This window comes from Symphodus melops (assembly GCF_947650265.1).
Source record: "Symphodus melops genome assembly, chromosome: 20".
In the NCBI taxonomy this organism is placed as follows: domain Eukaryota; kingdom Metazoa; phylum Chordata; class Actinopteri; order Labriformes; family Labridae; genus Symphodus; species Symphodus melops.
In genome coordinates, this window is record NC_136710.1 from 5,486,918 (window position 1) to 5,509,315 (window position 22,398).

At 41.7% G+C, this 22,398-nt stretch overlaps 2 protein-coding genes and 1 long non-coding RNA gene across 4 annotated transcripts in view; 2 read left to right on the forward strand and 1 right to left on the reverse strand.

Moving 5' to 3' along the window:
* Nucleotides 1-22,398, reverse strand: part of LOC306841433 — a 172,786-nt gene that overhangs the window by 13,569 nt on the left and 136,819 nt on the right. The window lies entirely within an intron of this gene.
* On the forward strand, nucleotides 7,203-16,458 carry naa40 (N-alpha-acetyltransferase 40, NatD catalytic subunit). Its single transcript, XM_079371473.1, has 8 exons — nucleotides 7,203-7,613; nucleotides 9,738-9,833; nucleotides 11,100-11,152; nucleotides 11,268-11,363; nucleotides 11,790-11,948; nucleotides 12,058-12,141; nucleotides 12,720-12,797; nucleotides 13,052-16,458. The coding sequence occupies exons 1-8, from the start codon at nucleotides 7,608-7,610 to the stop codon at nucleotides 13,197-13,199; spliced, it is 720 nt and encodes a 239-aa protein (XP_079227599.1). The 5' UTR covers nucleotides 7,203-7,607; the 3' UTR covers nucleotides 13,200-16,458.
* Nucleotides 17,080-21,508, forward strand: b3gat3 (beta-1,3-glucuronyltransferase 3 (glucuronosyltransferase I)). Of its 2 annotated transcripts, none has more exons than XM_079371850.1 (8): nucleotides 17,080-17,137; nucleotides 17,452-17,559; nucleotides 18,338-18,518; nucleotides 18,627-18,810; nucleotides 18,964-19,125; nucleotides 19,231-19,317; nucleotides 19,527-19,730; nucleotides 19,880-21,508. In XM_079371850.1, the coding sequence occupies exons 2-8, from the start codon at nucleotides 17,466-17,468 to the stop codon at nucleotides 19,976-19,978; spliced, it is 1,011 nt and encodes a 336-aa protein (XP_079227976.1). In that variant the 5' UTR covers nucleotides 17,080-17,137; nucleotides 17,452-17,465; the 3' UTR covers nucleotides 19,979-21,508. The 2 variants fall into 2 exon arrangements, with proteins under 2 accessions (XP_079227976.1, XP_079227975.1); XM_079371849.1 differs by lacking the exon at nucleotides 17,080-17,137 and adding an exon at nucleotides 17,144-17,305.

Sequence of the window (22,398 nt, forward strand, 5' to 3'; positions counted from 1 at the left end):
TTCATTTGCTCCTCTTTTTCCCGACTTTATCATCCTCCTCTTCCTTCCTTCCTTCCTTCCTTCCTCCTGAGTATCTGCTCTAATTCCCCTCCTCAACCTCCCCCGTTTCCTCTCTCCTCTGATTGTGCACCCTGGAAGATTTTTTTTTTGTTTCTTCTCCTTCTTACTCATTATTATAAACCCTGCCTCCCTCCTTTCTCACCCATCCATTTCCTTTCCCTCCTCCACTTCTCTCCCCTCCTTAGTATTTCTCCCCCTCCTTCCTCTGCCCTTCTACATTCCCCCTCACTTTCTTTTCCTTGTGACGATTCCTCTGCTCTGTTTCTCGTGCCTCCACTTCTTCTTCCTCACTCCTCATCCTGCTCCTTTGCCTCTTTCCTGTCTCTTTCTCTGGCTACTTATCTGTCGACCTCTCGCCGTCTTCCTCACATGTCACTTTTGATTTCAACAGTGTGTGTGTGTGTGTGTGTGTGTGTGTGTGTGTGTGTGTGTGTGTGTGTGTGTGTGTGTGTGTGTGTGCGTGCGTGCGTACGTGCAAATTCTTCCCTCCCCCTCCCCCTAAGGTGACACAGTGAAGCAGTTTTGCTTTGCTCACCTCCAGCCCTCTCCTACTTCTCTCCTCTTCCCCCCTCTCCTGCCTCATTTCCACCCCTGCCACCTCCTCTCCTCACCTCCTTCCCTCCTCTTCTCTCATTAGTCAGTGTCCATGAAACTCACCATTGCACTGTTTCTTCTTATGCTCAATCCTCCAGTCCCTATCATCCTCACTAATGAACAACTGCTACACCGCTCCCTACCTCCCTTCACCCCCTCAGTACTCCTTTCAGCCTACTCCTCATCTTCTTTCTGTCCTCCCTCTCCTCCTCTGTCCTCGTCTCCATTTGCCTTGCTCTCTCTCTCTCTCTCCTTTTTTTCTCGCTCCGTTTCTCTTCGATCTCTCAGAAGTCAGTGTCCCTCCCACTCTCCCTTTAGCTCACTCTTGTTTCCACTTCTTCTCCTCACCCCCTCCCCTCCTGTCTCTTTCCACCTGTCTCATTCTTGTCTGTCTGTCTGCTCTCCTCACTAAATGTCTCTCTCCTCTGCGATCTCCCTCCCTCACACCTCAGCCTAACTCCCATCCGTCCGTTCTTCCTCTGACTTTCTCTGTTACCTCAGGAGATGCACAGTCTAGAATCAGATGGGATAGAATGGGCTCGTCCTGCTGAGAGGAGCATCATGTAAGACTAAATGCTCAGTACTGCAATACTCACCTTGATGGAGGCGCAGAGAAATCTTTATTTTTGCCATCACCAACTCAGTATGGTCTGATTTTCTGCTCGGATTGCCAAAACATCATCATGAAGTCATCACTGCATGACACACCATATGACTCATTGTTGTCTGACACAAGCCTTTGTGACGAAGAGATCAGAGTATATCAATTCAAATAGATTTTATATAAGGGTGTTCAAGATAATACATCAGTTTATAGTGTATTTTTCAAGTCAATGTATAAAACTTCACTTTTGCAAAAAAGTCTCCCAGGTCTCCATCTAAAGAAAAATACAACAGATACCATAAGTTTGATTGATCCAGTTGAAAGTTGTGGCATGTTGAGCTTTAGACTCTGTTCTGTCACTCTTACTGCTATTTTTAACATTCAAACAGGTTATGAATTACTACGGTATAACACCCTGGATAAGCAACACACTCATATGTAAATGATCTCATAGCTAAGCAGCTGTACACTGTCATGTCAAAATAAACAAATACATTAAAAAAATTCAATACATTTTTATTTTCATTGTGCCAAATCAAACGTGATCCCATGATGACTGTTGTAGTCATACAATTTAAACTGTAGGTGTATTTTCTGGGAACAAATGCATCATAAACAAATCCAATTTGCTAATCACTTATTGCACCTGAGGGTGTCACTAAAAAAAAGTTTACAGAGTGTGAAAAAACAGGAAAGTGGCCATCCTCTTGGGAACATGGAGAAAAAAAAAGATAATCCGCAGCAGGATCCAAAATTAATTTTTTTTGAGACTCAGTGCCGCGTTATGGGCAAAAAGGCTGACACAGATGAAGTCATGACCTGCGGGTGGTGCTAGCAAGCTGAAGGTCAGAAGGTCAACGAGATCACGAATCAACAAATCATCTCTCGAGGATCGGTCAGTAAACATCCATGGCGAATTTAAACGCTACCAGGCAAATTATCATTGATATATGGGAAATGTTCCGCTAACTCCCAAACTAAAATCACCATTGTTATTAGGATTCTTCCACTGTTGGGTGAAAACAAACCAAATCATTCATATTAGAAGATCAAATGAGGTTAAAATGTCCAAGTGAAATCCAGGCTACAGCCAAATCGAGCTCCTGTGGTGGTGTTCATGCAGTCTTGCATGACTCCTGAAATACGGATGCTGCAAGGCTGTTCACATAGTTTAAATATAAGCACTCATAAATCACTTAGATGTGTATAAGTACAACTGCAGCAGACAGATACCAGACATCCTCAGGCAGTGTGTAGACTTACTGTGGAACCACATCTTTTAGGCAGAATAACCATGAAAGGGAGGATGTCCAGTCTACATGTTGTAATTCTCTGCTGCAGGGCTTGCTGTGTTGAGGGAGGCCTCATCTTCATCCACCAGTCTCCACTGCCCCTTTCCACACTGCATCTGTTGATTCCCTCTCTCAGCCTCCTCCCCTCTCCTGCTCTCTTCACTTCTGCCCCCTCCCTCCCTCCGTCCCTCCCTCCTTTCCCATCTTTCGCCTCCATCCTCCTCATCCTCATTTTTTCCTGTCTCTTCTTTAGTATGTGCCCTGATTGTTATTTCCTCTTCATCTCCTTGTTTCCATATATCATCCCACCTATCTTTAGGCTGCATGAGAGCACTACTATATATGTGCATGTGCCTGTGTGTGTGTGTGTGTGTGTGTTTGCGATGTGTGTGCACCGGTATACGAGTGGGTGGAGGTGGCAGGGGGCATCTTGAATTTCATTATGAGCTCGTGCAAGCACACCAGAAAGAATGCACAGCAATTCTTGAATACAGAGAGAAACATGTTGAAAGTGGTGAAAAATGTGCTGGTAAAATTGATGTTTGTCTGGGCTTCAAGACAGAAGCAGACAGAGGGAGACTTCAATAAGCATCCGGCCTCTGTACAGACTCTCAGAGTCTCCCCGCGCCCCCTACTGACGTGAAATAAATAGTTTTTCTACCGACAGCCGAGAGACAGATTCCCAGAAGACAAAAGACTGTAGGCGGGGTTTAGAGACTGGGCCATCTGCGTGCTGGGGAGGGCTGGTGTGTGTGTGTCTGTGTGTGTGTGTGTGTGTGTGTGTGTGTGCGCGCGCGTGTGTATAAGAGAGAGAGAGAAAGAACCCCCCATACAAGGCCGTTATTTGCATTATGGAAAAGTGGGTAGGCTGTGAAGGTGGCCATCTCAGATCCCCTTAAACCGAGATCGCACAGTCAGAATCAGAGATGCATGAAGTCACATTTAACCCTTTGCTTTTACTTTTCTTCCAGATTTCAGTGATGCAATGTGCAGAGAAGGACAGAAGTGTGAACTCTAAAATGAGCTTGCACATTTGGTAAAAACACACACGACACACGCCTGACCACAGAGCCTTCTCAGAGTTTTAAAGAAACACTGCATGCTTTATGTATAACACATGCTTAGCAAGAAGACATTTCTTTTTTTATGCATATACATTTTCCTTTATTTGTTCTTCTTTCAGTTGTATATGTTACACAGTTATTATGGACCATGCATTTGTATTTGCACTTGCACCGATGTGCTTTCTTGCCCCTTGCACATGTGCTTGAGTCAGACTGTGTGCTGAGAGCGACACCTTGAAGAAGGCTTGTTGTACCATAACATGTGGGTTGTTACCCAGCTTTGTCTTTTTTCAAAACACGGCATGTTTTTTAGGAGCATTTTCATTATGAAAGAGACAAGTTGGTTGTGCCCTATTTTTAAATGTAAATGGTTTTGGACTCAAAGTAAAAGTAATTTATGATGATAGACATTTTCCCACTGAGTTCTTGAAGAAAATGATTAATATTTGAAGCCTGGTGGTCAGTGCACTCGTCCCATGAACGGAGGCTGGAGTCCTCAAAGTGGGCGGCCATGGTTCATATCCAACCTGTGGCCAAATTCCTGCATGTCATTCCCCCCCCCTCTCTCTCTCTCTCTCTCTCTCTCTCTCTCTCCTGTCTCTACAGTAAAGGCATAAAAAGCCCCAAAATAAACCTTTAAGTAGTTATAATAGTGATGCATTGAGGGTTCCTTTAGACTAATACCTAGCATGTTTGTACTGTCTGTGACCTCTGTTTTACCCTTTAGTCTCCTTGAATCACCCTTGGGTCCTTTAAAATTCACACTGGGGTCTATAGGGAACCTGTGCTATAATATAATAATAATCCACATTTTTACGTTTACATTGTTGCTGATTGAAGGAATATGCAGCAGTATTTTCATGCTGCAGAGTTTTTTATTAATGCTCCAGCAACCACTTCTATACTGTGTTTGTTCAATGTGACGTTAAAGGCAAAGTAAAGGAAGCTGAGGCAGTAAAAGTTAAGTTGTAAGAGAGCCTATATGTTCTATAGCTGCTCGTCTTTTATCCTGTCTGGGGCTTAATTTAGGGTTTTAAAGAACTTTAGGGCTGCACTTGAAATGACTGATTTCATACATCACATTGCCACCCAGTGGCAGCTTTGATGAACTTCAGAATGAGGTCTCGTGTTCAAGCAACTTCTCCACCACAAGATTTTTGATAATGATGGAATAATTCTGCAACATTTTCAGTAATTTTGGAAAATGTCCTTATTTGATTAATTAAATCATGTGTTTTTGTTTATAATACAAATGATTATTCTTAAGAGAAACTGATACTGCTTCTGTTTTTCCTGCATGGCTGACCTTTCTTTGTTCCTCTTGTTGATATCTATGTTCTTCTTGTGTTCAAGAGAAACTCCACCCTATGATATCCACGTTATTTGTGGAATATATATATACACTTATTTTACTGAAGTTGTCTATTGATACTGATATCTCTTTTAACTGCTATTTGTTACAGGTAGATTAGTAATATTTTGCCAAACACTTTTGTAGAGGAAAAGCAAAAATGCAAATATATTATTTATTTAAATATCACTGGATAGAAAAATACAGTAGGCCCACATGCAGTGTTGGGTAAAAGCAACAATATATTGATCATAAAGAGAGTTCTCTGTACTTTCACTATGATGGCTGCCTTTCCATTTCCTCTTTAGGACAATAAAGTCTGAGTTCAATACATCAATTGAAACGTCTTTGTAGGACCTGTAACAAAATGATTCAGTCAACTAAATCATTCAATCACACAGCCATCTTTTTTTTTTTTTTTTTTTTTTTTACATCAACCTTTAAACAAAATAAAAAAGTCAAATCTCACAGCTATTTGCGCTGGAACGTATTTTACCGAGTTTCCATCAGTCATGATACATGTGAGACACAAAGTTGTTAATAATACATGAAATTGTCGCGAGAGAAGGCGAGTAGGTTAACCTCCAGCAACGTGGAGCGCAGCGTGGGCTTCGTCCAGCCCTCTGATGGTCTGTCGTCACATTTCCAAACAAGGAAACCATGTTCGCGCTACAGCAGTGGTGCGTTCTAATACTGTCGGAAAAAAGACGATTCAAACTTTGGCTGAGTCCTTCTGTTTACAAGGTAGCGTGGCCGAGCGGTCTAAGGCGCTGGATTAAGGCTCCAGTCTCTTCGGGGGCGTGGGTTCGAATCCCACCGCTGCCAGAAAGCTTTTCCGTAAATATTAATTCTGTCATCGAACAGGATAATGTTCATAATGTTGAGATACTTCATACAGGGTATCATGGTGTTCCTTGACAAAAAAGCAGTCAACTCCATAAGTGACAATATGAAAATAGGTTTAACTGTACATATACTGAGCTAGAGGTAAACTCAAAACCCTGTGGTCTCTCTTTGTCAGGTAGGCTCAATATGTTTCTACATACAAAACCAGATAAAGATTATAAAACAACAAAAAGAAAGATTCACTTTTAGCCATTGGGCATAACGTTGGTTGATGTAAAGAAGTACTTTCTTTGATTACGCTTGAGTGACGTTACGTACATGAAAACTCATTTAGTATCAAAATAATGACCTTGGATTTTTAGGTCAAAGGATTCTTTTGTACATGGACGACAATGACAGACGTTAAATTTTATGAAACTGACATCCTGTTAAAATACAAAATGTGTGTTTCTGGTCTTCTTGGTTAACAGTGTTTCTTAGGACTACAGGAGGGGAGAATATTGTGAGTCAAGGATGTGATATTTTTTCTGCTCTTCTCCCAACTCTGGGAATGCTTTTAATCCTTCAGTTTATTTCCTGGCTTGTATTCTCCTCCTGTCTCAGTCAGTGGTATATCCAAATTAGTCTGTTTGGCTGAAAAATAACCATGTAGAAATGGATCCATTAAGGCAAGTTTATTTCTTGAGCTGGAGCAAGAAGAACATCCTCTGGCGACTGAGACTATCTTCCCAACTTTCTGGGAGATTGTGGAGAAACAGGATCACAGCACTGCAGACATTTGGTTGAGTTTTGGCGATGGAGAGCTGTGTTCACTGTGTTAGCTCCAGGTTGTTTTGACCTTCAGTTAATGTGAAGATTCCTCTGATCTGCAAAATTAAGTTTTACCAATGAGTTGCAGGGTGTTTGTGTGTGTGTGTGTGTGTGTGTGTGTGTGTGTGTGTGTGTGTGTGTGTGTGTGTGTGTGTATAGAAGACTAGAGAGATAGAACCTGCATTGGGTCTTATAGTGCCAGTTATTCAGATACTGAATGTGATATTTCCTAGCCTCACTGCCTTCTGCAAGTCAGGATAAAAACGCATATATATTGGTAGTAACCTAAAGTTTTACTGCCGAAACCTGCAATGATTCATTGTTAATAAAAATGAAACACCCAAAATTGTCAAATGTGCATAAACCCACCTAACAACAAAACTTATGTCCTCCTAGTTGACCTACTGTATTATAGATAGATAGATAGATAGATAGATAGATAGATAGATAGATAGATAGATAGATAGATAGATAGATAGATAGATAGATAGATAGATAGATAGATAGATAGATAGATAGATAGATAGATAGATAGATAGATAGATAGATGTTGCAGTAAATTTCAGTTGTCAGCGGACACTTTGATGTCGGAGTTGTGGAAGAGCACGTGAACGCATCGCAGCTAGTCGACGGAGACGAGAGGGAAAGAAAAGGGCAAAGGAAAGGGGACCTGTAATAAATTCAGCCTCTCACTCTTGGCGCCAATCCGATTTAAAGAGAAAATGTCTTTTGTCTTTTGACATTTTTTCATCAAATTTTTGCGGCGAACTTTGCTGCTTGCTTTTACGCACAGCCATCGTCCGGTAGCTGGTAGCCAGCTAGCTTCGTTAGCAACATTATTGTCATATTAATCTGGCCCCCTTCTTCACTGTCTGCGAGTCACGATACTAAAAACTCAGCAACAGTAAAAAAAAAAATAAAAAAAAAAGCACAGGGACAATAGGTGTGTTTTCTCCTCAGAGGCATCGATAAGACAAAACTACAAAATGGGGGTGAGTTATTTGCTTTTGTGTGTGTGTGTGCATGAGATGAAACAATGAAAATGTTTTTTTGTGTGTGTCGTTAATGCGTGATGATGGAAGGAAGGAAGGAAAGGAAATGAAGACAAACCATGGTGGATGGATTTACGTTCACGTCGTTAGCAATTTAGCTGGCCTTTATTATATATATATATATTTGATAACATTGTAAGTTTAGCACACATGCATAACCTTACACGGTATATTTTAAAAAAAACATTGTTCACAGTTAACTTCTTCTGGTTGTGCCATTGTTAGCGTGCTAGCTGCGTTAGCCACTTAGGAATGCCTCATTTAAAGACTGAGGCTTTTCTTTGCTTAAAGATTTTCACCCCTTGAATATTAAGAGTTTGCTTCCTGTGCAAATTTTCACAACACAACGAGGCAGCAGACTGTTAATGTGTTGGTCCACCTGGTTAGTATACATTCGGGCTTGTTGGATGGGAGTAATGCAGCCAGGCCCATGCTTGAGTGCTCAGGCTCCAGAGCTGAGTTAGTTAACTTTAAGTAGGTTCACTTGCTCTCTCTCTCTCTTGTTTTTTTTTTTTTTTTTTTGGAGCAGAGTTTATCCACCACTTTCACTGGAAATGAACTAATTATACACTCGGTCCCTGCAGACCCTCCGTGCTTGGTGGTGCAGGGTTAATACCTGAAGTTGTATAGTAGTTACCTCTGCTGCCAAGGTCTGGATCTAATGAGGGGATTTACCTAATTCCTCCTTGTTTGTTCAATGCTAGTCCCATGAAGCATCCATGCACCAGTCTGTGTGCAAAGTCAACATGCCACTGAAAGCTTCTTATGCATGTAAAGAAGTCTAGGCTCGACACAGGAAATTAGAAATACCTGCATCTTACGGCTATTCATTATCAATAAATCCACATTACATCAAGAAAAACATGTCACAGCTGTCCAAAGTCAGGTTGTCTTGTTTTATGCCCCACCGTGAAGTTCAAAACCCAAACAAATCTTAAAGGAGGTGAGAAGAAAATCTTTACATTTGAACCACTGGGATTTCCTAAGAAGTGACTTAAACGATTAATTTTGTAATCAGCTGTGTAGGAGATTATTTTTTAGACGACTAATTCGTTCAGTTATGCCGTGCCACGGTTCAACAGGAAGCCTGAAATCGATCATTAAAGGCTGGTTGTGTTCACCACTACTGGTATTGTGTGAAACACTGCATCCTTGTTGTAGGGATGCAGTGAGAGGATCAATTTCAGAGTTTTTCCAACACTGTCGTCTCACGCTGAGAGGAATACGCAACATCAGCAATATCAACAAGCTTCAGTTTCACAAAGTGTGAATGTTTAGATGAGTCTGTTCTGCTCTCTTGTCTGTGGTGTCATGTCAACGTGTGGTATAATGCTAATCACACACACACACAGGTTGCAAACAAAGCTGTTGGATCCATACATCTGATTGGCTTGTTTCTTTCCCTCCTAAATCACAACCTGATAGTATAGTTAACGCTGACCGAAGGAGCTTTTCTGATCACATCTGAATAACTCTCGCGTTATTTTTTTTCTTAGTTGACCGATAGTCACAGGTCCCAGTGATCTCTGCCACCGCACTCTATGAAGACGTCGTCTCATCTGACGAGCCAGCTGCTCGCCTCCAAAGTGCTGCAATTCCTTTTCATGTTTCTTCAATCCTTTTAAGACACAATAAAGAATACAGTGTCATCTCAGCAGAGCCGGCAAGAGCTTGATTTATATGAACAGCCTCAGAGTGGAAACCCAGATGAAAAGGATTAAATGTATAATTGATCACATGAAAATAAAAGGAGAGGATTGAAAAGGAGAGAAAATGGAAAACAACGCCCAATAAATTAAATCCAAAGAACATCTCAGTTCTTTTTATTTTTTTTACTGGCTCGACAGCTCTAGTGAGGATTATGAAGAACAGATTCTTTTTAATTTGAGAGACGTGATTAATAGTGTTTGTGTGAATGATGGTCTGATTTAAAAAAACAAACAAAAAACCTCACAAGAAGAACTGGTGGAGAAGTGATGTGACACGTCACCTCTCCTCTGACTCTCTGTAACCATCTCAACATAATCCCCTTCTGTCCTTCTCGTCCTTGTTTCCTGTGTCCAGAGGAAGTCCAGCAGGGCAAAGGAAAAGAAGGCGCGACGCCTGGAAGAGCGGGCAGCTATGGATGCCGTCTGCGCAAAAGTGGACGCAGCAAATAAGGTACCTTTTGCTTCTCGATCAACATTGAGGAGCTTTAAAGGGAATTTCATAAATATATTGCCAACATGTTGTTCAAACCAGGAAGCTGGGGTGCTGCCTGCTCGACAAACTCTGACGTTTGCAGGTGTGTCGTTTGTTGCATCGATGTTTTCAAATCCAAACACCTTCGAGGCCGGTCACTGCTCCACGTTAAAGCATCCACCACTTGTGGAGCGCGGCTCTGAAAAGCTTCATTGTGAACTTTTATTTCAGTCGTTGGGTCTCAGTAATGGTCACGAGTCCATGCGATGACAACAGAAGCTTGGAATGTCCAAAAGAAACCCTTAATTGATATTCACATGGCAGGAAATGCCAAAGACACTGCCATGTGTTTTTTTTTTGTTTTTTTTAAACGTATAATTAATCAGTGTTTTTGAATCTTTAGCATCTAACTGACCAATCAGCACGCAGCTCCTGTAGTTTGTTTTTAAGTTTTTTCTGAACGCCAAAGGAGTGAGAGAGCTCGCTGACATCTAAGCTCCTCTCAGGCCTCCACGTCTTACTTTTCTGTCACTTTGTCCCAAAATGGGTCTCTCTCTCTCTCTCTCTCTCTCTCTCTCTCTCTCTCTCTCTCTCTCTCTCTCTCTCTCTCTCTCTCTCTATTCACTGCTTTAAAAAGCCTTTCACTCCCTCGTAGGTTCTCTAGACGGTTTAGTATTTATGGCGTCTTGATTTGGTTCTGTTGTTGTGATCACTAAATGCAGTCAGTCTGAGCTGATATTTATTGATATTATTCAGCCGCATAGCTCACGTCTGTGCCCAGGGTCCTAACAATGTCTACTTATCAGTGCTCGAAGAAGAGGGGGGTGGGATTGGTAATTTGAGATAACTCGTGGGGCCAAGAAAGAGGCCGATTCTTCTGAGTGACCATTAGAGGCTAGAACACGAATAGTTCCACCATTTTCCTGCTGCCATGTGTCCCATTCATTTATTTTTTTTCTGCATTCAAAAGTAGCAAGGAGTTGTTTTGAAAATACTGAAGTTCGACAGGCAAATTGTTGTCTCTAAAATGTAGGGTTAGTTATCCGTTTTTGTTTCCCAGCCTACAGTACGCGATGATATCGGGATTCACAAAACAAATAGTTGAAAAGTTAAACTTAAGCTTCACGTTTGGAAAGCTTCATCCTCGTCATCTTGTCTCTGAAAAATGAAGCTGAGTAGATTCTTCGGGATGGTTTTATTTTGTTTGTGAACGTCACAGGCTAATTCTGTCCCTTGTTCTCACAGCTTGATGACCCATTGGCTGCCTTCCCAGCCTTCAAGAAGTACGACAGAAATGGGTATGCATTACAAAGCTACAAAAGACTTACTCAGGAGGCATGAAATGTTGTTTCATTTTCTCCACACGCACATCTCTGCTGCTTTGTGACTTTGTGCTCCTGTCCGTCCCTCCAGGCTGAACCTGCAGATAGAGTGTAAGAGAGTGACCACGCTCAACCCGCTGTCTGTGGAGTGGGCCTTCGAACTCACGCGAGCCAACATGCAGACGCTGTAAGAACTCCGGTCCCGTTCCTGTCGTTGAAACTGTAGATGAGGGAATGCAGAGATGACTGGAGAGACTCGCAGAAATAATTGATGGAAGAAGTGCAGACAAGCCAGAAATCCCTTTGTGTGCAGGACAATAAAGTGACATCAGACGGTTATAGAGTAACGATGAGAGATCAGATTTAGAGTACACACGCTGGAAGAGAGGCTGCAGACAGATCAGAGATTGGGGGGGAGAAAAAAAACCCCATTTAAGTCTCTTTCACTTTGCCTGAATTTAATGAAACTAACGGTAGAGAGTCGGCCGAACCAAAATGAGTAGTTCCATTTAGGGAAGTTTGTCCTTTTCTGATTGGCACAGAGGTGACTGAACAGGTCAAAGAAGCCACATCACGTTTGAGTTGAGCTTGTTTTCTCTTGGCTTGGCTGTAGGTACGAGCAGAGCGAGTGGGGCTGGAAAGAGAGGGAAAAAAGGGATGAGATGAACGACGAGAGGGCGTGGTACCTGCTGGCCCGCGACGGCGACTCCGCCCCGGTGGCCTTCTCTCACTTCCGGTTCGACGTGGAGTGCGGGGAGGAGGTGTTATATTGGTACAGCGCCTGCGCCACGACTTTGCACATTTGAAGGTTCTTCTTAATTAGACACGGGCCGGAGAAACACATGCTCACTCTGGCCTGACGTTTTGTCCCGTCTACGCAGCTACGAGGTGCAGCTAGAGAGTCGAGTTCGGAGGAAAGGACTCGGCAAGTTCCTCATTCAGATCCTTCAGCTCATCGCTAACAGGTACAACCTCCAGCTCTGATCTTTTTTTGTGTGTGTGTGTTTGATCAGGTCACAAATACATCTGCATTAAAGGATTTACTATCCTGTAATAGCTGTAAAACACTCCTGAATAGATGTTTTTATGTCATTCTGGTTTTCAGCGGCTGATCCCATCAATGTGGTGTTATTCTAAGATAGCAGAGACACCAGTATTATTGCACCTAGTTCGTATATCCAGCTGCTAAACAAGGAGTAAAGTGAACTATAGAGGACATTTAGTGGAGTGAAAGTTGAAGGAACTGACCAGTTTATTTACCCGGACTACACGTGCAGATTCAGTGTTTGTCTATTTAGCTCCACCTGGTGGTGGAACACGTAAACTGTTCAGTCCAAATAAAACACCTGGATAGGTAAAAAAAAGGGTGATTACTGATAATGAACGAATTAAATGCACGTTTGTATAAATGGGTTTACGGGTTGTTCTTATCTGTATTTAAACTCCACTCCAGTAAGTTCACCTTTCAAGGGAAATCTCTGTCACATCGTTCAGGAAAAAGTTTCTTATTAATCTGTCATTTTTTGTTTCTTTTTCTCTCCAGTACTCAGATGAAGAAGGTGATGTTGACAGTTTTTAAACACAACCACGGGGCTTACCAGTTCTTCAGAGAAGCTTTACAGTGAGTATAATGAGCAGGATATTTAAAATGTGAGGTTACAGCAGAGGCAGGCTTGTTGTTCTTATAAGGGGGCGAAGGAAACGGGTCAGGGGGAGCCTTATTCTAATGTACAGACGGTGAGCGCGTTGATGTTGAAAGGTTCTCAGACAGTTCATGAATGTGATGCAACGCTTCATCTTGAAAATAGACCAGAAACAAATCGTTTCATTGCTAATTCACCCCCCCACCCCCCCCACCCCGTGTCTAATATTTAGGTTCGAGATAGACGAAACTTCGCCGAGCATGTCTGGTTGCTGCGGCGACGACTGCTCCTACGAGATCCTGAGCAGGCGGACCAAACACGGCGAGGCCTCGGCTGGACACACCCACGGGGGCGGGCACTGCGGAGGCTGCTGCCACTGATCCACCTCACACTCCGACTGAACACCTTTTACGATTTGGTTAAAAAAAAAAAAAAAGCCAGCAACTTTCATCCGGGGCTGTGTGTGAAAGCTTTCGCCTGCCTGCTACTCTGCAGACGTCTTTTGGAGTTAAACGGCTGTTTAGAGCGCCGTTAAAAATGAAGCGATGGCGAGACCACCTGGCTTCAGGTGTTCTCAGACTTATGTTTTTTTTTATTTTTTTTTTATTCCTACTACAAAGGCAGCATCAGTGAGAGCTTTCACACATAGTTTCTGATTATTTTCTTTCCTACGTCTTGGTTTAATGTCCGGCTGTATTTTTTTTTTCCATTCTCTTATCCCAGTTAACAGTTAGAATTTCAGAGTCAAGATCAAGCTAAATCATTGCTGACATTTTCTACCACTGCAGCAAAATCTCATCCCAACCTGCTCTTCTTCTTCTTCTTCTCCTAACATGTTTGACTTTATTGCATCATCGTGCCGCGCTTCTGAAAATAGTTTAGGAACCTAACTTGGCTGCTGGCTCAATTCTGTGTCACAGAAATGCATCACCCATCAAGATTTCTCCATCATTTATAGGCAGATGATTATTAATCATGCCCTCTATTAAATTAAGTGTTGAATCTTAGCCAATAACATTCTGATTTCAGCTGCACGGCCCCTCATTTCTCTGGATTCGCTTGCATACATGGCTTGTGATTTTATTTTATTTTTTATCCCAACAACGTTCACGGCAGCGTGCAGCAACTGTTCAGAACCACATCGGTCCTTTTACGCTAAGAACGAGACGTCTTCTCCATTCAGGACGTCTCATCAGCTTCCAACTGTTTTAAAGGATGATGCTGTAAATTAGCCTGACTATAAAGCTGTCATGTGTCCGACATGCTTTAACTGTCCAGATCGGACTCGCATGCCATGGACTTCAAATCTTCTTCCAGCTTCACAGATGACGCCAGAATCATCGCTTTAGAAAATCGCTTAATTCTAAGCTTTTATTTCTTTTCTTTTTTTTGTTCTTTGTTTTCATGCTTACAAGTACAAATCAGAGACTCGCCCACCAACTAAATGTTTTGTCACAGAGCTCCAGTTTTGTTGGATTGTATCTCCCCCCCCCCTTCATTGTGCCTCTGTTCTCCCTCGGTGTCGTGGAAGCGCTGCACTCTCCCTGCAGGCCTCTTTATGTTGCTCTCATCTCGATCCACCTTGTAAAAATTGCATCACTCCTGCTCGCCTCTTCGTTGATATATTTCTTTTCCAAGAGGTACTTACAGATAAACAAGTCGGTGTTAATGCTAGATTGTGCTGTATTTAAAAAAAAACAAAAAAAAAAAAACAACTCATTCACCCTCCATCTCTTCTCTTACCTATTTTGTTAGCATGAGCGAATCATATTGATTTAACATGGATGAGGATTGGCCTCGTCATTCTGTGGCTGTTTGAAGCTAATGAATGCTTTTAATTTGGAGGAAGGAATACGAATCGATGGATGAATGATGAATTGGTTGCAGAGCACTGAGTGTTTCTAAGGTTATTATTCCGCTGATTCTCAGTTGTCGGATGTTTCCCAGCCCACGGTTAAAGTTTGCATGAGAAGATGTCGCGTTCTTTAAGTCGAGAACAGTGCTGCTTCTTAACTTTGGCGTCACAGTTTGTACACTTCTGTTCATCCTTGGACGGTTATAAAAGAGTATTCACACAAATCTCCCCTTTAATATCTGGGCGAGCTCGATTCATCTGAAGTTGGGATTTGTTTGGAGTATCAGAGCGATGCTGATGTGTGGGTTATCCTTCAAGCATCTTGGCACAAACTCAGTGTTGTTAGATTTTTGGTGAAGTTGTGCCGTACACGTGCTGCTGAGATCTTTGTAGGAATTCCTTCTGTGATGTTTTTTTTTTTTTTTTAAAGATACCAGTCAACCTGAAAAGGCTGCTTCAACCGCTTCACTCTGGTCCATTTCACATCTGTTTACAAAAACCCTTTGGGGTATTTTCAGACAGTTCTGATGGGAGTTGGCTGGGTCAGAAGTCCCAATCTCGAAACCTCCATGAAACCCTTTGACTCCAAGACTCTGGTCAGATTGTATAGTTTTGAACTTGTGGACTGGATGTGACGAGACCTCTTTCTAGTTTGGCTTTGACTGGCTTCAATTGGTGCTTTTGAATGTTTTTTTTGTAAGGAAAGTCCAGCTTGAAATTGAATACAGACTAAAGCCAGGTTAGAGAATGTGAAACAGAGGAAACTTAAATGTGAAGAAATGTTTCAATCTGTGTGTTAGAAAAGACCACATTTTTATGTGCCACTAAAAATAAAGCCTTCTGGATGACAGAGTCCAGTTCCTGGGGTGAAAAGGTTTTGGTCGTTTCCAGACCAGGCAGAGACGAAAGATAAATTCTTGCGCTTGTTTGATCATGAACGACAAGAACGGTTAACTTATTGCTTGTTTTAGTGCTAGATTACCTTCTGATGAGTACGGTGAATCATTTTTGTACTTCATAGGTTACAAGACTCGGATGGTGTTGTACATAGTGGTAGTAACCGATCAACCGGCTGACAGTCTCTCTCTCTTTCTCTCTCTCTCAGGTTAATCAAACGTAATTGAACCTCGTGTTACATTTAACAGCCATGTCGTCAGTTTGCTATTTGCCTGGTTGGATTCACCGCAGCTCTTTTCTTGAGTCAGTTTTCTTTGTGCCATTTCAACATATTTAAAGGAATGGATTTTAGAGCATTATCTCAGATTAAATGTAAGTGGATTTTTAGTTTTTATGCTTTGAAATGGACACAAAGATAAAATTGACTTTAGATTATGGCTTCGATGTTATATTCATTCCAGACAGATGGACTGTCTTTAAAAAAAAAAATAGGCTCACTGGCAGTATAACTGCTTTGGTGGAAAATGATTTACTTTGAAAATGAGCCAAAACATAATCAGTTTATTTTAATTCAATGAGGGCTTTTATTTTGGAAAATGGTTTCATACCCTCGCACAGTCACAGATATTTTTTTTTCTTCTCTTGGTCTTTTCTCGATGTAAATATATATAAATAAGCTGTTGTGGATCCATCTTCATTTTCATTTTTTGGCCTTTTACAGGTTAAACACTTTTTTAAACATGACGTTGAACGATAAACTCCCGTGTTTGAGAGTGAGTGTTACAGTCCTGTCCATGAACGACTATGAAAGGGAAAACTGAGTCATTATGCCTTGTCAGTGTTTTATTTGTATGTTACAAATAAAGGAAAGTTGATTGACTTTTCAATAGGTGGTATGTCTTCTTTTTGTCATCTATAATATTACATTTGTCTTGTCATAAAATTTAACAGAAAACTACTAAATCAGAATTTTTTGAAAATATAATGCGTTGATGTAAGATAAATAGGAGGTAGATGTTTTGGCTGAGATTTAGAACTGTGAGATGTTTAATCAAAAGTTCTAAAGTTAAAGATGGGTAAAACTTTGAGCCTTTACGTAGATAAATAAAAAATAAAGAACATGATGCATATTTTTTCTTAATTTTCACTTAAAGGTCAGCATTCATGTTGAAATCATGAAAAAAGTTCAACGTGATGTTTTGATATGATAAAATGTTATGTTGTGATGTTGGATTTCTTCTTAATTGTATAGTAAGTAAGTAAGTTATTTGTATTTTGTACTATATTGTACATATGCTTTTTCTTTTCCTCCTTTTAAATTATAATTTTTATTACAATTTCCCACCATGGCCAGGGGACTACAGATGAAAACGCCGAGGAAAATAGCCTTCTGGTTAATTCTAGCTTTTTTTTAATCATGTATTTTATGAAATTGCACGGTCCACTTTTAAATAAATTAATAATACTAATACTAAAAAAGGCCATCCCGTGGAACCATGTGCGACTTCAGAAGTTCTGGGGGTGTGGGGACATTTTACGATGCTGCACCTCAACCGGAAGTTGTTGGTACGTTGCTGTAAAAAAAAAAAAAAAAAAGGTTCAATCTAAAGCGGAATGAATGGATGCTCTGATGCACTAAGGTGCCTTTGCTCACATCTGTCCAAGATGTCATGATTTGCTGATCTCATTTCGAAGCTGTGACGCTCTCGTTTTCAAAGACTTCCCCACGTGTTGGTGAGCGCGTGAACGTTTGAGCGGAAATATTTAGTATGATGAGGAAATTGTTTACCTAGCGTAGCTTAGCTTGCACTGATGTATGCCCTGAGACAGGTGATCGTTTATTTTATTATCTCACTATCTCACTTCTTTTGTTATCCCAGCTGGCCAAGTTACCATGGCAACAAGGATGAAGCTGAAGCTGAAGACTGTGTTTGTGCTGTACTTCATGGTCTCCCTCATGGGCCTCGTCTATGCACTGATGCAGCTTGGTAAGTGCTCTTCATCCAGACTTCATAGGTGTACACTTAACAGTCACGTGAGTGTGCACGAGTGAATCAGACTCAAATATAGTCACATTGCATGTTGCAATGAATAACTACTTACCAAGGAAGTAGCTGCAGTGATTTAACTCAAAAGTGTATTATTGTAGGAACCATAATGTGTGTGTTTACTTTAGTTATTGGTTATATGTTGCTCCTTATATGGGTTTATATTGTTTACGGTGATCAGCAGTGGGCGTGGTTTACTTTATTTTTGCTTGTGCATTTGGGGTGGCAGGAGGCGAGACAAAGAGGGTGAGTGTGTTTGGAAATACTTTCTGTGAACTGCGAACAATCTACAATCTGGACTTTTGGAGTCTTTATAGTAACAACTCACAGATACAAACTCACTTAGCCTCTGCAGCACATAACATCTCAAACCGCCACAATATTAATTAAATGATTGTGCAAACTTAATCTCAAAGCACTCGCAGAGTTAGGCACCCTGAGCAGTCTCGTTCAAAATAACCTTGATAAACGTGTCAAGTCTTTTTTCAGTTCATCGTCTATATTTTGACAGCATTGAGAGAAGGTTATGGGACCTGTTTATGATCAGATATCATTGGAACAATGTGCTTCATGAGATGGCGCATACAGCAGTTATGGAGGATAAATACTCAAACACAGTAAAACAACCAAACAAAGCAGAAAGCATAAGTTGTGTTACAAGTTGTGCAGGCAGCTGTGCTTGAACTGTTTTGTTGTTTTCGTCGCTCATACTTTGCAGGTCAGCGCTGTGACTGCACAGAACACGACTTGCCCAAAGACCGTACCATATCCCGGCTGCGGGGGGAGCTGCACCGTCTTCAGGAGCAGATAAGGAAGTCAGAGGCGACCAAGCAACCCCAGAAACAGGCAGCAAAGCCGTCCCTGCCCACCATCTTTGTAATAACCCCAACATATGCAAGGTAGCCTGGGCCTGTCATCTGCCCTTTTTTCATCTCCATCCTCCACTTTACTGTCTCACTTCACAAACAAACACACTCGACGAATAACTACTGTCCTTCCCTGTCCAGGCTGGTGCAGAAGGCTGAGCTTACTCGTCTTTCACAGACCTTCCTCCATGTCCCTCAGCTCCACTGGATTGTGGTGGAGGACTCGCCGCACAAGACGCCTCTCGTGAGCGACCTGTTGGTGAAGAGCGGCCTGGCCTACACCCACCTACATATGCCCACCGCGAAGGACCGCAAACTGCAGGAGGTGAGCAAAGATTTACAGATAGAAAACAAGATGTCTGTATTTCCTTTTTGTGTGCTCCTTAACTCAACCCAAATACAGATTGTTGCTGTATTTAAGTGTAAACAAAAGCTTGTCATCAAAACTTTTGGTCTGAACGCCCCGTCTTGGCCTCAGGGCGACCCCAGCTGGCTGAAGCCTCGAGGAGTCGAGCAAAGGAACGAAGGTCTCCGGTGGCTCCGAGAGGACAGAAGAGCTCAGCCAGGAGGAGACACCCAGCAGGGGGTGGTGTACTTCGCTGATGACGATAACACGTACAGCCTGCAGATATTTGAAGAGGTGAGGAAAGGAGTGTGAGGATGATCCACAGCAGTGTTTTGGATGACCAAGAGGGACCGGGGCGAGATGTCATTTTTTTCAATGTGTAATGACCTCTTCTTTCAGATGAGGGACACCATGCGAGTTTCTGTGTGGCCGGTGGGGCTGGTTGGAGGGATGAAATATGAGAGGCCTGTGGTTGAAGGAGGAAAAGTAAGTGTGGAATTTTTTCACCTAAATATTTTATTTGGCTGAAAAAAATCAATTTCTGGCTGGAAAAAATTTATTTGACATATTCCAAACGTCCATTATCTTTATTGCTTATCCTGTTTGAGGGACTGGAGTTGATTCCTATCTCCCATCATGGGACAGGCAGGGTGTTGCTGGACCATAATAATATTGTTTTTCACTTCTTTTCCAAGGTGATTCGCTTCCACACTGGCTGGCGTCCAAGTCGCCCGTTCCCGATGGACATGGCCGGCTTCGCCGTGTCCCTCAAACTGGTCCTGGCCAATCCAGAGTCTTGCTTCGACGGAGAGGCACCAATGGGCTTCCTGGAAAGCAGCTTTCTTCAGGGTTTGGTTACCATGGACGAACTGGAGCCCAAAGCTGACAACTGCTCTAAGGTGAGGGAGTGTGTGAGTAAGGAGGCGTTACGTACACCTTCGATGTGTGTGCATAGGAAATACTCAGGTGGGCAAATCATTATTTATATTATATAACATACTTTTTTTTTTATGCCACTTAATTGTGTGTGTGGGTCTTTGTGTTGAAGGTGCTGGTGTGGCACACACGGACAGAGAAACCGAAGATGAAAAGAGAGGAGGCTCTGCAGGCTCAGGGACTTGGCTCAGACCCTGCAGTCCAGGTCTGAGAAACACAACATGTTGTCTCACACACACTCACACACATCTCCCCCCCACCCCCCACACCCCCCCCACACACACACACACACACATTGTAAAGCGTACGCTGCTGTTGGATGCTGCACATGTAAATACTGTAAAACAGAAAAATATTGCTCAGAGTTGAACAAATGTACCTTAGGACTCCGTTTTTTTTTCTTTCTTTGGTGTCAGGTAGTAAACGTGTGTGTGTGTGTGTATATATTGAGTGCGTGTAGTTACTACTGTGCTGGCTGTATTTAAGTGTATGTTTTGAGGTCTCATTCATTTCAGTGGCTAACGTTTTTGTCTACATTTTTATGAGTGGAGTTTTAAAAAAAAAAAAAAAGTCCTGATGGGGGCAGCAGTGTTAAATTGAGCAAAGCCATGCTGTAACACAACTTATACACTTTTGCGTAAAGATGGAGGCATGATGCATCTTTTTACAGACGTCCATTCCAGTAGATTATACATGTTTACTTGTTCTTAATTAAACTCCTGCTGTGTTCCTCATTCCAGTTAGACCTTTATGGTAAACACCTCCAGCCTCCTCTGTCTTTAACGTTCTCTTTCATTGAACTCTTACGGAGATATAGTTGCAACTGAGCACTTTATTCATGCATGGCTTCTATTTTTAAATTCCTTAGCCATGTTAACATCATCCTAGGCATGATAGTACTCTCTACTCTACACAGCTGGTCTCATACAAATGCCCGCTGCTGCTGCTGTCAAAGTTATAGTACCTCGCAGAAAGGGGCTTTTTTTAAAATTTACACTAATCATGATACACGAAGAAAGAAAAGCCCTAGAAATCAGCTGTTCACAAAGGAATATGCTAAATAGTTGCTGCCTTCTTTTCAGAGAGTTGTCGGTGACACACGCAGCTTGTGCAACTTAGCAACACTGAGCTTTAACACGGACAACAAATGCATCGATGCAGTGGTTTCACACCCTAGTGCAGCTTTGGCATACCCACCTGAGCTCAGATGTTGGCCTTTAATCGCGTCATAGCACAAAAACAAATAATCAGAGCCAGTGTTTTATCATTGATAGTTTTAGTGATGCTTTTTCAAAAAAAACAAAAAAACATAGGACCTTATTTTGAAAGCCATTTTTAAGCCATAATTAAGAGAGCAACAATACAAAAGCTCATAGCAATCCTTTAACAGTATATGAATATGAAAAGAAGCTCTACATTTTCACATTTCACCGATGACAAGAAAAAGACTTGAATTAGCCTGAACAGGCGGGGAATCCCTGCTACTCTACAGTAGCAGTATTTCAATTATACATTAAATACAGTGACACACACGAGCGAAACAATACTGTAGTTCAAAGTGGTCCTCAGCTACTGTTGTATGATATTGTACAAACATCTAGTGCCTGCTTAGTAATTAGTGCCTGTAAGTCAGTTCTTTACTGGTGTTTCATGTATTTATTACTGTTATATTGTTCCTAAAATGTATTATGTGATTATGTCTCTCCTTGGCCTTGACAATAAACCTAGACAATGACAACAAGCTTGATTCTTCCTGTCTGTCTTTTATAACATCTAGCTCTCTACACAGCGGTGTAGTGGTGCCTGAAGAAGCAGGTTTACTCTCAACGTGTACTCTTCAGTTGTCCCGTCCAGCAGAGGATAAACAGTCTGTTATAAGCTGTAATGTGTAAGTCTACTCTTGCATAGTCAGTGTGTACTAGCCAATCAGAGACGCAGTAAATAAGGTCATCGCTTCACCATCCTAGGGAAAAAATTTTTGGAGCATATGACGAAATATTGTCAGTCCATGAATGGTGTGATTCAGAGGGGATTTAGATGTGCGTACACCCTGCACTCCACCACGGGCTCTACGTCACCGCTGCTGCACCAACGTCTCCGTCGTGAGTTTGTATGTCACCATGGCAATCCCAATAAAAATCACGCATCCCTGAAATGTCAAATCTGATCTGAGCTGAGAAAATCAGCTTTGCAATTATGAAGCGTAGTTCTATTTTGGTCCAATAAAGTTGTTCCCACAATCTCCTATACCTTTAACCATGGATGCCTAACGAGACAGTATTTTTGCCTCACACTCCCTGCTATTTAAATTGGTTATTGCCTCTCATGTATAAGATGAAAGGATAAAAGAGGTTGGATTTAGGCGCTGGTTTAGCTGGTGCCCCCCAAAAAATCTTAATTAGAGGTTTGATTAAATGTCGTATAACTTATTATACTAAGGATACATGGCGGCAACTAAGGTCACTGCAAATGAAAAATGACCATTTAAGGTCTGGCTTCTTTTGCTGCAGGTGGTCCCATTTTTTTCTTTAAGTGCCTCCTTTATCGCACAACATGTTTGATTCTCACCCAAACTAGTTTTTAAATGCTGACTCAGTGTTTTCTTTTTTTTTTTTTGAAATGAGCTCACAG

Excerpts from the sequence above, each read along its gene's own strand:
- naa40 (XM_079371473.1), top strand. Across the intron at positions 9,834-11,099 it reads AAGTGGACGCAGCAAATAAG|CTTGATGACCCATTGGCTGC; the intron begins GTACCTTTTGCT and ends TTGTTCTCACAG. Across the intron at positions 12,142-12,719 it reads CTTCAGCTCATCGCTAACAG|TACTCAGATGAAGAAGGTGA; the intron begins GTACAACCTCCA and ends TTTTCTCTCCAG.
- b3gat3 (XM_079371850.1), top strand. The coding sequence starts at position 17,466 with ATGGCAACAAGGATGAAGCTGAAGCTGAAGACTGTGTTTGTGCTGTAC. Across the intron at positions 17,560-18,337 it reads CTATGCACTGATGCAGCTTG|GTCAGCGCTGTGACTGCACA; the intron begins GTAAGTGCTCTT and ends CATACTTTGCAG. Across the intron at positions 19,318-19,526 it reads CTGTGGTTGAAGGAGGAAAA|GTGATTCGCTTCCACACTGG; the intron begins GTAAGTGTGGAA and ends TTCTTTTCCAAG.